Source organism: Pteronotus mesoamericanus, unplaced genomic scaffold, assembly GCF_021234165.1.
Source record: "Pteronotus mesoamericanus isolate MK-2021 breed Mesoamerican mustached bat unplaced genomic scaffold, CSHL_Meso_final contig_169, whole genome shotgun sequence".
Classification (NCBI taxonomy): domain Eukaryota; kingdom Metazoa; phylum Chordata; class Mammalia; order Chiroptera; family Mormoopidae; genus Pteronotus; species Pteronotus mesoamericanus.
In genome coordinates, this window is record NW_026555068.1 from 2444097 (window position 1) to 2457561 (window position 13465).

Below are 13465 nucleotides of genomic sequence, written 5' to 3' on the forward strand. Positions count from 1 at the left end.
TATCTGTGTATGTGATGCCTGTTCTTTGTAATAAATATGAGAAGTATAGGTGGCCCAAGGAAGAAAGAATTAGCCTAAAGCCATCTGTGGAAGCACCACTGTGACCCTGGTCACAGTGTGTAGGTCATGTGCTCACACACAGGCGTGTGCACAGAGTGTGTGCACAGTGTGTGCAATGCACTCGTGACGTAATTTAATCCAATGTCCCACCAGTTGGCGAGGCTCTCCTTACCCTCCGTTCTTGGAGCAGCAAGGAGGCACACAGGCTGGTTGAACTGTCTGTGGGCTCAAGGCCAGCAGGGGGCAGGAGGGGCGCAGGCAGCCTGGCTGAGTCTGCAGTCTTGGCACCCCCACCCCTCCTCACAAGACCAGTCCAGAGCTGGCCTCCAAAGAGAAGGAAAAGGTGCAGAAGTTGCCGGGCGCAGGCTTGCTGGCCCAGGAAAGCCTAATTTTGGAAGGGAATGAGCAGGGGAGGCAGAAAGGACAGGAGAGTCAGGAGGCAGGAGCAGAGGAGGAGAGGAGGCGCTGCCCCAGGACACCGCCCGGGGCACCCTGGGGAGTAAAGTGAGGCCCTGCTCTGAGGAGCCAGGAAGCCTGCACAGTCCCCACGCCGCACGCGGGTGGCTCTAGGGCAGGCCCGACTCCCTCGTCTTCGCCGGATCTCGCCACAGTCTCTTCCCACACCCTTGCTGAGACTTCCCACGTCACCGGGCACCATACTCACTGGCTCCCATACTTGGTCTTCTTGAACTTGTCCCTTTTGTACTGGGCGTGCTCCTGCTCCAAGGCCCCGACCCTGGCAATGACCTGCTTCAACGTCTTGTAGGTCTCCTGGGGGTCGTCGATGATGAAGGTCGAGTACTCCTCCTGCTCTGGGCCGTCGTACACAGATCTGCTCCCGCAGGCCTCTGCATCGCCGGGGACAGGGCGGGAGGTCAGTGCGAGTGTAAGCACCCAGACCAGCTGCTCCCTAGACTCCTCCTCAGCAGCCTCCTCAGCAAAAAGCCGATCATTCACACGCAAACGCACTCAGAAACAGGAGCCATTCCCGCCTGTCCAGCCAATACCGAGAGGCCCGCCTGGCCAATACTAAGCGCTGGAAAAGCCTGCAGGGCTGGGCAGCCGGGGCCCAGGAACTGGGCTTCTGAGGGTCCAGTGTCCCAAACGCCAGGGCCCCAGCCCCCGCTCTGACCAGCCCTTCTCCTGGGCAGCCTCCATCCATCCATGCCCCACCAGCTCACCAAGCCAGAACAGTGGGTATCTGTGGGCTCTGGACACTGGGCCGGGCTGGCTCAAGGGCCCGTGTGGTCACACATAGTCAGTCTGGGGAGATGAGCTCGAGTGCGTCACCTCTCAGCCAGCCTGTGCTAGGAGTTTCCTAAGACTCCCAGCACCCCACCTGCTCAGCAGGTAACCTCATGGGCACCTCCCTCCTGCTTGAAGACTGCGCTGTAGCCTTTAGTAGTCTGCAGGAAGCATCCAAATACCTGAACTGGAGCAGCCCCCCTCTGGTCCCCAGACACCTGGTCCAGGTCCCTCCTATGTGCCCCCAAACACCTATGTTGGGCTCTATGCCCCAGGACAACAGAGAGACCAGGCGGGAGGACATGCATTTTGCAGGGTACCTGGCGCAGGTGAGCCAGCACCAAGAGGGCTCCTCGCCCTCATCCATATTATTTGCTCATTAATCACAGAAGCTCTGGTGTCCACTTTACTGTCTTAATGTCCTACTCAGGGGAAATCTCTTGATTCTAATTTAAAAAATCACAAATCTGTGCAAAGGAAAATGGAAACGATATAAACTTTCAAAGGAAAAGGGAGTGTGCCATGGGAAGAATAAGGGCTCTAAACATGAAGGGTAACAGAGTGAAGAAGAGGAGGAGGGGGAGAGGGGAGCGGAGTCCATGGGCCCCTGGAGCATCGAGTGCGAGCCCGGCCTTTCCCTCTTTTTGGTGAAGCACTGCGTTACGGCCTCTGGAGCCGGAGGCCCTGCATTTCCTCCCTGGAGCCACTGCCTGTAACTGCCTGCTCGGGGCAGGCTCCTTCAGTGCCAGAGCCTCAGTCAGCCCTCCGGGGAAATGGGCGCACCGGCACCCAGTGAGCCTCCTGGCCCGGGCCCAGCAGAAGCGTGAGCTGTGGCTGCTACTGTCATAAAGACAGAGGGAGGGGACAGAGGCAAAGGAACATCACAGTCACCGGGTCAAGAGAGCTAAGACCTGAATAAGCAAATGTTTGTGAAGCTCGTTAAAAAAAAAACAAGAACCTGAAAGATCCTTCTCATCTGTAGTTTGGATGCAGAGGAAGAATCGCCAAAGGCCCTGACAGGAGGGACAACGGTGGCAGAGACACAGGGAAGGGCGCAGACTGCTGGGACCCAGCCCTCCTCTGCTCTGGGCTGTGTTCACTGCTCCACGGAGTCTATTTCATTCACTCCTCAGATGAACCCAAGGGGGCTGGAGGCATTTCTGCGCCAGGTCACAGAACGGGGATCAAGGCTTGCCCGGTGCATGGCTTGCCTGGTTTGTCTCACAGCGAGTGCCAAGCTGGCTCTGAACCGAGGCCTCTCCATCTTGGGAGAATCCCGTCCCAGGGCACCAGAAAGTGTGCTCTGCACAGGTGGGTGCTGCGGGTGACCTGGGAGAGGCCCAGACCCTGGAGGAGGCCCGGGGACTCAGGACGGGTGAGTCGTGTTAACGGCTGAGACCAGGAAGAGAGACCCTAAACCCTGTATCAGACACAAAATTCTTGAACAGAATAGTACCGATGATAATAAATAGATTATAAGCTAAGCCCAGAGAGGAGAAACTAAAACCAACATCAGCTAGAATGGACTGCAATAAGCACCCACTCACTGCATTTCCTCTACAACAAGGTTTATGAAACCAAGACTTAGGGCAATGCCCAGAGCGTGTGCACGTTGATTTCAGCAAGGCGGCTGATACACTTTTATAAAGCAGCCCAGGAACAAGATGCAACGCTAGACGATGGAACAGTTACAATCGGGTGATTTGTGCTGACCATCCATGGTCCCAAGGACTACACTGTCCCCCAAGTAGACGTCTTCAGAAAGCTATAAACAATAACATCACACGTAGAGCATGGAGGCTCAGAGGGGTTTACAGGCACATCTTGGAGATATTGCGGGTTCAGTTCCAGACTACCACAATAAAACAAGTATTGCAATAAAATGAGTCACACTAGTTTTTTGGTTTCCTAGTGCTACAAAGTTAGGTTTACACTATACTGTAGTCTATTAACTATGCAATATATGTATTTTAATTAAAATTATTCTGTTGCTAAAAAACGCGAACCACCCCATGTGCCTTCAGAGAGTGGCAATCTGATTGCTAGTGCAGGGCCTTCCCTTGACGCTGATGAAAACGTGTCCCTGGGACTCGCAATAAAACGAAGCACAAACCCACGAGGACCACTTGCGCTTCCCTGAGTCATGTCTGCGGAAAGCCCCCTGTGTCACAGGACCCAGGCCGGGCGTCCCCACAGCTGCCTGCGATCTGTGTGACAGAGGCGGGACCACTCCTGTCCTTACCTTGCATCTTCTCCAGTTTGTTCATGTACAGGGTGAACAGGGAGTAGATGCGCTCCGTCTCCCGGTCCCCGTCGATGTCCAGTTGGATGTTTGCTGGGAGGCCGCTGCCCGAACACAGTGAGGAGAATGGAATGCACAATGCCATTAATCCTGATGCTGATTTTTTTTAAAGACCGATCACTAAAGACAATGGAGTGATCCAACATTGAACTTATCCCTGACTGGGGCTGGGGTATTTGTGTGTGGTTTGTGAAATAATCCACAAACACTGAGAAGCGACCATCCACAGTCTGGGAGACTGGCGGTCCCTCAGTACCCACAGACCTGCCGGGACAGTGAGCAAACAAGGCAGACTTTTATTTTGCTGTGACAAAAAATGACCAGGAATAAAAATAGCCCTGACAGGTGCACGTGGGTCATGAGCCCTGAAGGGTCAGTTGGCTGCCCCAGGTAGGGACAAGCAGGTCCCCTCTCTTTCCTGAGGCTATGCCCAAAGGAACAGCAGTGTCCCTCCCACCAGACAGAGCACCCGGCACTCAGCAGAGACAGGAAGGGGGCTCAGTCACAGATCCTGTGTGGGACCCAGCAGGGACGCATCCCCAGTCTCAATTTCTTTGTCTGTGAAGCCGCATTCTTTATGCCCACCTCCCAAGAGCTTTGGGGGATCTGTCACATCCAGAGCCATGACAGACAGCAGTCGTTGCTGTTTTCACAAGTCACATGGGACACAGGGACTGGCCAAGCTTGAGTCACCAGGCCTCCTTCCAGGATGCTGGAGGTGAGTTTCTAATGACCTTCAGCGGGCCCGGCTAACGGGGGGCTGGGCAAGAAGGGCTGCTCGGTTGCCAGGGGGGTCTGAGGGGAATGGATGGGGTGAAATTTGGAGAAATCAAAGCGGGTGTAATCAGGCGGGCAGAATACTTCCAGACTCTCAGAAGAAACAGGACAGTAAGACCTGCCCCTGGGGGTCTTCTCTCTCCACGGACTCCCCTCCTCCATTGCCCCGCCACTCCCCAAGGATGGCTCTGACCCCCAGGAGGGACAGGAGAACCCACAAAGGCTCGGAGCTCCTGTCAGTCTGCACAGAGTCTTCATGAGGATGGGCCGGGAGCTCCCTGGGGCGGAGGCTCCTGGACCATTTAGAGAACAGCCTTGGAGACCCAGCCTGCACGTGTGCAGTTTGCTGAGTGGGTGAGGACTGCATTTTGGCCCCAATTTGACCCCTTGACCAAAAGGGCGCACAAGCCAGGTAACTGCGCTTGGCTGCCCTGGGCAGCCAGGAAGGCACAGACCTACCCAGTGCAGGGGGAGCAGCCGGGGGCCGTGTCTGAGGAGGCCCTGCAGCACAGCCAGTGGCCGTTGAGGTAGGCGGACGGGTGGTAGACGGTGAGGCGCTTCTTGTTGCACTGGCTCACTTTGGTGAGGATGTCGATCCAGGCCTTGGCCTCCACGCAGTTGTTGGCCTGGATGTACAGCGCTCGCTCGGGCTGGATGACCTGGAACATCTGAGCACACGGAGAATGGGCTCGGGGGACTGCCCAGCAAGAGCCACGGGGGTCATTATCTCCCGCCTGGGCCACAAGGGTCATTATTTTCCATGCCTACAAGCCCAGTCACTACAGCAAAGGATCTGAAGCTGACCCAGAGGCCCAGCAAGTCCAGTGGCTGCAGGGAGTGCAAAGGGCTTTCTGCTCTCCCCGAACTTGAAAACAGAAGCTGAAGCACTCCCCCTGAAGCACACAGGAGCAGCAGGAGCCACGGGGGACTAGGAAGGCCGATGGGACTCAGCTGGCCCCCCAAGGCCTGGCCAAGGCACTTTCTTTCCTGGGGCGTCAGGGGTCTCCATGCGAAAAGCAGAAGAGCAGCACTGCTTGTCTCGGCTGTGGGACCTCCTGAAGTTGACTGTGGCTGCTGCACAAAAGGACGGGTTCCTCTGGGTCCCCTTATTTTTTAAGCTGGGGTTCTGTGCAAGGTCCATCAGAGCTCATCTTGCCCACCTTCCTGTCCTCATCCCCAGATCTGGCTCAAAGCTTTGGCACATGCTGTTGTCTCTGTCTGAGAGGCCCCTCTCCCCCCGACACTGACCACCCTGGGGACTCTCCTTCCTCATTCCAGGCAGGTGTCACTTCCTCCAGGAGGCTTCTCAGAGCTTCCACAGCCTTTCATATTTATTATTCATTCAACAAACACTCCTGAGTACTGGGTACTGTGCCAGGTCCTGGGGACACAGTGAGGGCAGAGTTTCCGCCCTTGCGAGCTTCCAGCCACCAAGGTAAAGTGAACACAAAGCGCAAGCGGCCTAGTAAGGGTACAGCCTATCTGGGGGCAGGTCCGTATAGAATGCTCCAAACAACCCTCCCGCTGAGATCAGACGACAATTAAGAGCTAATCAAGCTGAGTGGGGAAAGCAGGAATGGAACGTGCCCTGGGCAGCAGGGACAGAAGGTGCACAGGTCCTGGGACAGCAGAGACAATAGGGGCAAAGGCTCTTGAGCATCCGGGAGGGTGGGGTGCTCCCAGCAGGCGCAGACCAGCTGCACACAGAAGGGGGTGAACAGGGGAGGTGGGCAGGCAGGGCTGGGGGGCTCTCAGGCTGGGCTTGTCAGAGGGCATGAGGGGAGGCCGGGAGTCAGGATGGCAAAGAACGATGACAGTGGCCTTTCCTAAGGGGCGGGGGTGTGCACCGATGGGAGGAAGGAACGGGAGCTGATGGATTCTGGGAAAAGGAGTTGGGAGTCCACGTTCCTGAGAGAATGGCCACCCGGCCCCGCCTGGCGCACACAAGCACTGTTGCACAGGCCTCAGACTGCGCGGATCTGTGCGTGGCTTCAGTGCCCTGGGGAGGAGAGCCCCCGGAAGGAGCGGTGTTGCCCTGACTGCTCCGGCAGGTGGGCCCCAGCAACAGGGCTCAGAACACAGCAAACCTTCAAACGTATCTCTCAAATGGCAAGGACATTAGCCTAGTGGTTAGTGTCATGGGGCGCTGGCTCTGAGGAAGGCAACAGGAAAAAACAGGCTGATGAATAAACAATGCTAAAATTAGGGAATTATTCTAAACCTAAATTAAGGGCCTGATGGACCAAAACAGCGCACAGATGCTTCCAGGACAGTTTCCACACTTGCGCCCTTCCGTGGACGTCTAAGAATGCCGCCAGCTGCGTTCCCAGGCCCGTCCCAAAGAGGGCGGGGTACAGACACCCTACGCGAAGCCGCCTGCAAAGGAGGCGGGCCTTCCAGCTCCTGGAGCAGGTACGATGGTGTGAACATCCCTGGGGTCCGAGGAAAAAACCCACATCTGCCACGGGGCCATCTGCTTGCCCAAGAAATGGCCTCAAACAGTCCTGGGAAAGGATGAGGAATCGAGTTAAAAAAAACAAGGCAGGGCTCACAGGAGCTGCTGTCCACTGGCTGAGTGTCCAGGGCGGGGCCACCATCTCCGTCTGTCCGGCAGGCTGGGGAGCTGATCTCAGACCCAGACAGAGGCATAAGCACCTTGTGACTCTTCAGCCCTGGCTCAGCCAAAACAGATCTACAGTGTTCCCCACAGACCCAGAGTGGCCTTGGGCACCTACTGAATACTGGTCCACTGAGCTGCCCCAATGAGTGAGAGGCAAGCAGGCACAAGAGGAGAGGGAAGAGCATGGGGCGCATCCCCTGTCCACTCCCGAGGACAGACCCTGACCTGAGGCCCTGTTCCACAAACTGAGAGCCTGGCGTCTACTGCAGGGCCTGCTGGGCGAGGAAATGCTGCTGGATACAGAGAGGCAGAGTGCAATGGCCGGCATGCTCTGCGGAAGAAACAGGCCGTCCGCCCGCGGCAACGAGACTCCAGCCCCTGAATAAAATGGGGCCCTGGGAGTCCTTACAGTCCTAACAAAGCAATGAATCGGCCTTCCCTGGGGGGAGAAGGGAAAGCCGTGCACAGGAGAAAGCCGACAAAAAGTAGTGACGGGATGACAGACGGACCGCGAAAGCCATCGTGGATGGGGAAGAACGTGGGAGGCACAGGACACGCTCAGTTCAGTGTGTCTCCCCATGAATCACTGGTCAACTATGCGCCACGCCTCCTGATAGGATGCACCAGGCGGCCCAGGGTGCCTCTGGGATTCCCGAAGGAACATGTGACCCGAACAAACCCCACAGACCGCCTGACACACCCAAACTGAGGGATGTCCACAGAAACTGGCCTGTATGCTTCAAAAATGCCAAGGCCATGACACAGGGGTAAGGACTGAGGAATGTTCCAGATTAAGGAGACAACTGAGAAATAACAGACCGTGTGGCCCTAGATTGCATGCCAGCTGGGGGGAAAAACAGTATAAAGAATGTTAGTGGGATAACTGGCAAAATTTAAACAAGCACCGTGGATTAGTAGTACTATTGCATCCGTACTGGGTGTCCTGACTCTGGGAACTGTATGAGGGTATATAAATGTCCTTGTTTTTAGGAAATACACTGATATTTATATGGTCCAGGGAAAAAAATGCATACATCATACATGGAGATCAATAAGGGGACAGAATGAAGGAATGTGCTCAGCAAACAGGACACCAGGTTAGGGAACATAGGAAGTCCTTGTTTTAGTCTTGTAGCTTTTCTGTAAGTTCAAAACTAGATCAAAATAAAAAAGTTTCAAAGAAATTCCACGTGGTCCCAGAGACTGTCCCTCCTGTCCTTTAACAGAGGGTCCCTCGAACCCTGGAGCTGTAACAGTGGACATTGTAATGGTGGGAAATTGTAACCCACCCCACCAATCTTTTGACATTGTTTCTCTAAGTGCTGACCATGACTAGTATGCAGCTTGTAGATGAACAGCAGGTTTGTATAAGAATCCTAGGAACTCACTACAAAAGTTACAGACCCTGACCTTCAGGCATCCCAGCTCCAGGAGATCTGCTGACCAACCACGGAGCCAGGATGACAAGGAGCCAGGGTGATGTAGAGCCAGGGTGAGGCGCGCCAGGCCATCAGGTGCCTTATCGGAATGGACTCATCTGCACATAGAGAACTTTTCAAGCTCCTCCCTTGATCTCCTTGTCTTGTTCCCCTCCCCCTCCTTATAAACACCTCTTCCACCACTGAGATATGGCAACGGGCTTTGAGACACGAGTCCCCCATCTTCCAGGTGGCCAGCCTCTGCACATAAACCGCTTTCCTAACATCAGGACCTGCCTCTTGAGTACTGGCTTTTGTAGCAGCAGCCCTGCACTCAGTCGCAAAGCCACCAGGGAAGCCATCTTCTGGCAGGTTGTGCCTGCCCTGACCGGCCGGGCAGGGAGAGCCAGGCCGCTTTGCTCCAAGGTTCAGAAACAAAATCACAGTGTTTCGTGAACAGCCAGGGGATGTGCGGCCCCGAGAGGAGAAGCAGGGGCAGGTTGTTAGTGGGAGAGGAAAGGGGTAGCCCAGGAAGAGCGCCTGGAGAGGGTGCACTCACATTTTTCATCTTGAAGGACTCCTCCTCCAGTTTCTCCACTGCCAGAATGTTCTCGATGGGAATGCTGTAGAGAGGCTGGTCTCCTGTAGAGGCAGACGGGTTAGCGGAGGGGCGGGCCCAGAGGTCGATGCTGGGTTGGGAGGAGGCACTAGGGTCTCCCTTCCTCAGGGGAGAAGGCTTAGACACTGACAGGCCACAGGCTAGGGGCGCCAAGGGGCAGAGGTCAAGGACGTCCTGGAGACGGGTGCTTTGTGTCCACAGGACGACTGAGCTTCATGCTCTCGCTCCCAACACCACCTAGTGCCTGCGCCCATCACGACACTAAAGCCACTCGTCACACAGGGACCATGTTCCCACATTTTCACGGGGAGAAATTACTTTCTCATCTAAAGCTGAGGCATCTCAGACCCAGGAGAACACAACCAAAATAGGACAAAACCACCACTACCCTGTGAGACCCCGATTCCGACACCGGGGGTGGGACATGCCTGCCCCCACCCCGCGCCCCGCCGGGCCACCCTCGTGGCTGGCTCCCTGCTCTCCTGTTCAAGGAAACTGCTCACTCGGAGAACACACCTTCTCTGCGCTTAGTTTCAACCCAGAAAAGCAGACCCCCACCCGGGGCTTAAACAAGGCTCTGGTCCCTCAGAATAAAGGTATGTGAAAAGAAGGAAAAGGCAAATTTTTCTTGTTACCTTTGCTCTTCTGGTAGGTAAATTCATGATTTGTCAGGCGGAACCACCTTTTCTTAAAATTCTTCATCCCAAAGCGTTTCCGTCCCTGTGCCCTCTTAATCATGAACCTGCCGTGAACAGGACATGGGGGTGGGTGAACAGCCTACGGCGCAGGGCATGTTCCGCATGGCTCGCCCCGTCCTGCGCCCAGAGTCAAAATAACTCGCCACTTTTGTATCTGTGATACATGTTGCAGATTGTGGATTTTCAGTATCTTCTCACTTTATTTCCAAGTGACAGGATTAAACAATTAAAAGGCCAATGTCTCGGCTTTAGGAAAGTTCAGCCCCTGTGCTGATATTAACTTTAAATAACAAGCTAGTGATGACTGTGGGTCTATTAAACACCCACCAAAGCAGCCACCCCCTCCCCATCTCCCACAGTGTAAATACTGACAAGAGGCTCTTAAAGAGAAAGCATTGGCAGCAGGCTCACAGAGCCACGCAGGTGTGTTCTGGAAGGCAAAGACCCGATGTGGAGCACTTGCTCCCTGGCAGGTACTATGCTTTAGTGTCTCCTGACAGGTGCTTCAGGAACGAGGGGCTGATGAGGGGCCTCAGGTGTGAGTGAGCCAACTGTGCATGAACGCCTGGCTATTCAAGGGTCATTCAGTCTCTTATTCCCCTTTCCTCCCAATGACAGGTGCTTCTCCACTGCAAATTCGGCAGAGAATAGGCACAGAGAAATGAACATAAATTCCACATTTAGACAGGACCTGGGTACAGTCTTGGGGGGGGGTTTAAGAATGGTGGACGAAGAGCGCGCTTCTCCTGGGCCTCAACAGCCCCACAGCATCTGGGCTGCCTCTGCCTGGGAGACCACCAGGCCCGAGGGTGCAGGCGCCCGGCCACCCGCATCCTCCCGGGGCTGCCCAGTGGCGCTGGCGAGCCTTACCCTTCCTTAAGCAGGATGGGCTGCTCCACACTCTTGGGGTCTCTTCTTCCAGAGGACGAGATCAAATCTAAGAACTGAAGTGGGAAAGAAACCAGATTATTAAAAGGGGAAATAGCATCCTTGAATATACACATTCTCACATGTAAATGATGCCACAGAATGCTTCGCATCCCTTTATGACACCAGAAGAGAGAGACGATTCGGGAAAGCAGGTGCCACAGCAGTGGGTTCTCCTTTGAGAATTGTGGGGACTCTGTACTAGTCTCCACTGGGGCTAAGAAGCTTCCAGCCCAATCCCAGCCTCCCGCGGGCTCCTCCAGGGAAAGTTTCACTGCACCCCGGCTGTTACTTGGCCTGGAAGGCTGCCAGGCTTCAGGCAATGCCTGGGGTCTACCTGCTCTCTCTCGGGTGAACTGAGAATGCCTCGCTCGTGGAACATGTAGCAGCACAGGCTCTCCTTCCGGCCCTCCTCATCTCCCAAGAGCCCTGCCCTGTGGTTGTGCTGCAGGGGGTTGGGGCCTGGGCTCCCTGCTCAATTCAGCTGTCCCACGGCCTGTCTGGATTCCTCCCCTCAACTGGTGGCCTGCCCTCAGCGCCTCTCCCTTCCTTCCCTTCTAGGTCATGGTTTATTTCTGAACAGTAAGTATGATTGCTTCTAAATAGAAGGAAAAAGCTTTAGGATCCAGAGTAGTTTCTCCCCAAGCACGCTTCCTTAACTCTGGGTCTGGGGTCCTTGGGCTCCATGACTCTGAGGCACCAGGAGCAGGAGGCTGGACTGGCAGGACACGGGAGTTTGTGGAACGAAAGAAGGAGATAGTCTTTGAAGGTGTCATGCTCAATCACTTAGAGAAAGAATTTAGACATGAAAATGGTGAGGATCCCCAAGTCAGATTCCAAAGAAGACAGTGCAGGAGGCGTTTCCAGCTGCCCCTGGGGGCGGGGGGGCGGGGGAAGCCCTGGCACCCAGAGGGGAAGGGCGGTCGCCCAACTGTGAATGGACCGAACAGTCCGAACCATTTCAAATGGCGAATGATCTAGTTTACGTTATTCAAATTTAAACTCAATATTTAATAAAAGCAACTCTGTTTCTTAGAAACAACATATAATGGGGGGGGTAGGTCTATGTTAATTGATGTCGGTACTTACATTTTTTACTGCATCTGCATATTTCTGCTCATTGAAGAATTCATAAAATGCAGCCATGTAGGATTCCTTAAAGCTGGCCTAAAATGAAACAGCTCACTTAACAAAGGCCTACAGGTCTCTTGGCTTGCGACCCAAATCTAAAAACTACAGGCATGGGCTATGACAAGCCTCAGTTACGGTGACTAAGCCAAGGGAAGGGGTTAGGTCTCGCCGGGGCTGCAAGTGCCGCCCCAGAAGTTTAGCCCGCATACAACAGACCTGAAATCACAGCAGCAGGCTAAACCCTGTACAGGAGATGACCCCCACTCCAGTGGTGTTTTTCAAAGCTAATTGTATGGGGTGGGGGGGTCTTAGGTGAATTCTTTGTCACAAATGGCTCAACACCCTTCCCTGTGTGGTCACTAACATCTGGGCTCCGGGTCCACAAAGCTCACACTGCACACAGACATGGGTACTGCGATGGAGCCTCGTCTGTGAGCCGTGGGGTACGGGCAGGGGTCGGGGCAAAGTGCAGGCACTCAGGAGGGCCTTCAGCAGCTATTCCAGACGCCCAGCCCATTCAGCACTGTTTTCATATTTAGGTCACTTTGCTATTTCTGGATTTGAAAACGAGGCAGGTTTTATGCAGACCCCTGACCCGGCAGGTGCCTGCTGATGTGAATTTCCAGCCAACAAAAACTGGGGCTGACTGGCAGCAGCAAGCGACTGGTGCACGTCAGGCTGCCCCTCAACCACCGCACACCTCTGGCTTTACCCTGATTCCGAAAGCCAAGCGCTGACCCCAAAGGGTCAGCACTTGCCAGCAGCGATGGGGCTGTTTACTCATGGCCCCACAAAGAACACAAGGAGGCGGGCTGGTGTGGCTTCTGTGGGTCACTGCTTAACCCGTTCCAGACAGAAGGGAGGGCTTCACTGCACCTGGGTCAGCCGGACCATGGTTGGAACCAGCCTCCGGCTCCATCCCCAGGGAGCACGCCACCTTGCTCCCCACATCACTATCTGCACATGTTAGTTCCCAGCATCCTCAAAACTGCTAGTCATGAGGCTCGTTCTAGGGGCCGCGGAGTCTAGGGCCAACCCACAGGGCACCCTCGGCACCCGAATCCAATCTGAAGTGAGCAACAATGAAGAGGAGATGCAAATTTGTCACCAAAAGGGGTAAAATGAGCACAAAGCGCAGGGACAGAAAGGGGAGTGCAGCTGGCTGTGTGTGGCCAGACCCTCTGTCACCAGGCAGCAACAGACTCACTGCACTGTGGGGACTCAGCCTCTGAATCCAGACACAGGAGTGGACATGTTTGCCAGCCTACAGGTGACAGTAACATACCGCGTACCATCCTACTTTTCTCCTCAAAAAGCAAAGTTTCACAGCTTAGCAGTGTAAAGAGGTGCTGGCCAGTGCCGGAATGTTCTACCTCCTATGCTTGTTGGGGTGAAGCCTGGCTGGTTCTATTGTTCTTTATCCTTGTAATCTCTTAATGCGATTACACACTCTTTCTTTCACGTTTAAAACAAGATGATTAAATAGTGACTTACAGACTTTGACTTGGATAAGCTGCCAAGAGTTTGAATAGTCTTTGAGATAAGTGTCAGCGTCCTAGACGTCTGTGGGTCCTGTCAGATGGGAAAAAGAAATGCAAGTTTTGTTGAAGTTTTACAGAAATGTTGTGATCGAGGCCAGAATTACATAGCCAACAAAATGAGTGACAC

General features: G+C 54.5%; 1 protein-coding gene across 1 annotated transcript in view; it reads right to left on the reverse strand.

Moving 5' to 3' along the window:
* Positions 1-13465, reverse strand: part of RASA3 (RAS p21 protein activator 3) — a 116545-nt gene that overhangs the window by 1809 nt on the left and 101271 nt on the right. Inside the window, exons 16-23 of the mRNA XM_054565900.1 lie at positions 13292-13369; positions 11756-11833; positions 10610-10683; positions 9677-9783; positions 8982-9064; positions 4844-5052; positions 3548-3651; positions 725-908 (exon numbers count right to left, since the gene is read on the reverse strand). Coding sequence (XP_054421875.1) covers positions 725-908; positions 3548-3651; positions 4844-5052; positions 8982-9064; positions 9677-9783; positions 10610-10683; positions 11756-11833; positions 13292-13369 — 917 coding nt within the window. The remainder of the gene's footprint in view (positions 1-724; positions 909-3547; positions 3652-4843; positions 5053-8981; positions 9065-9676; positions 9784-10609; positions 10684-11755; positions 11834-13291; positions 13370-13465) is intronic.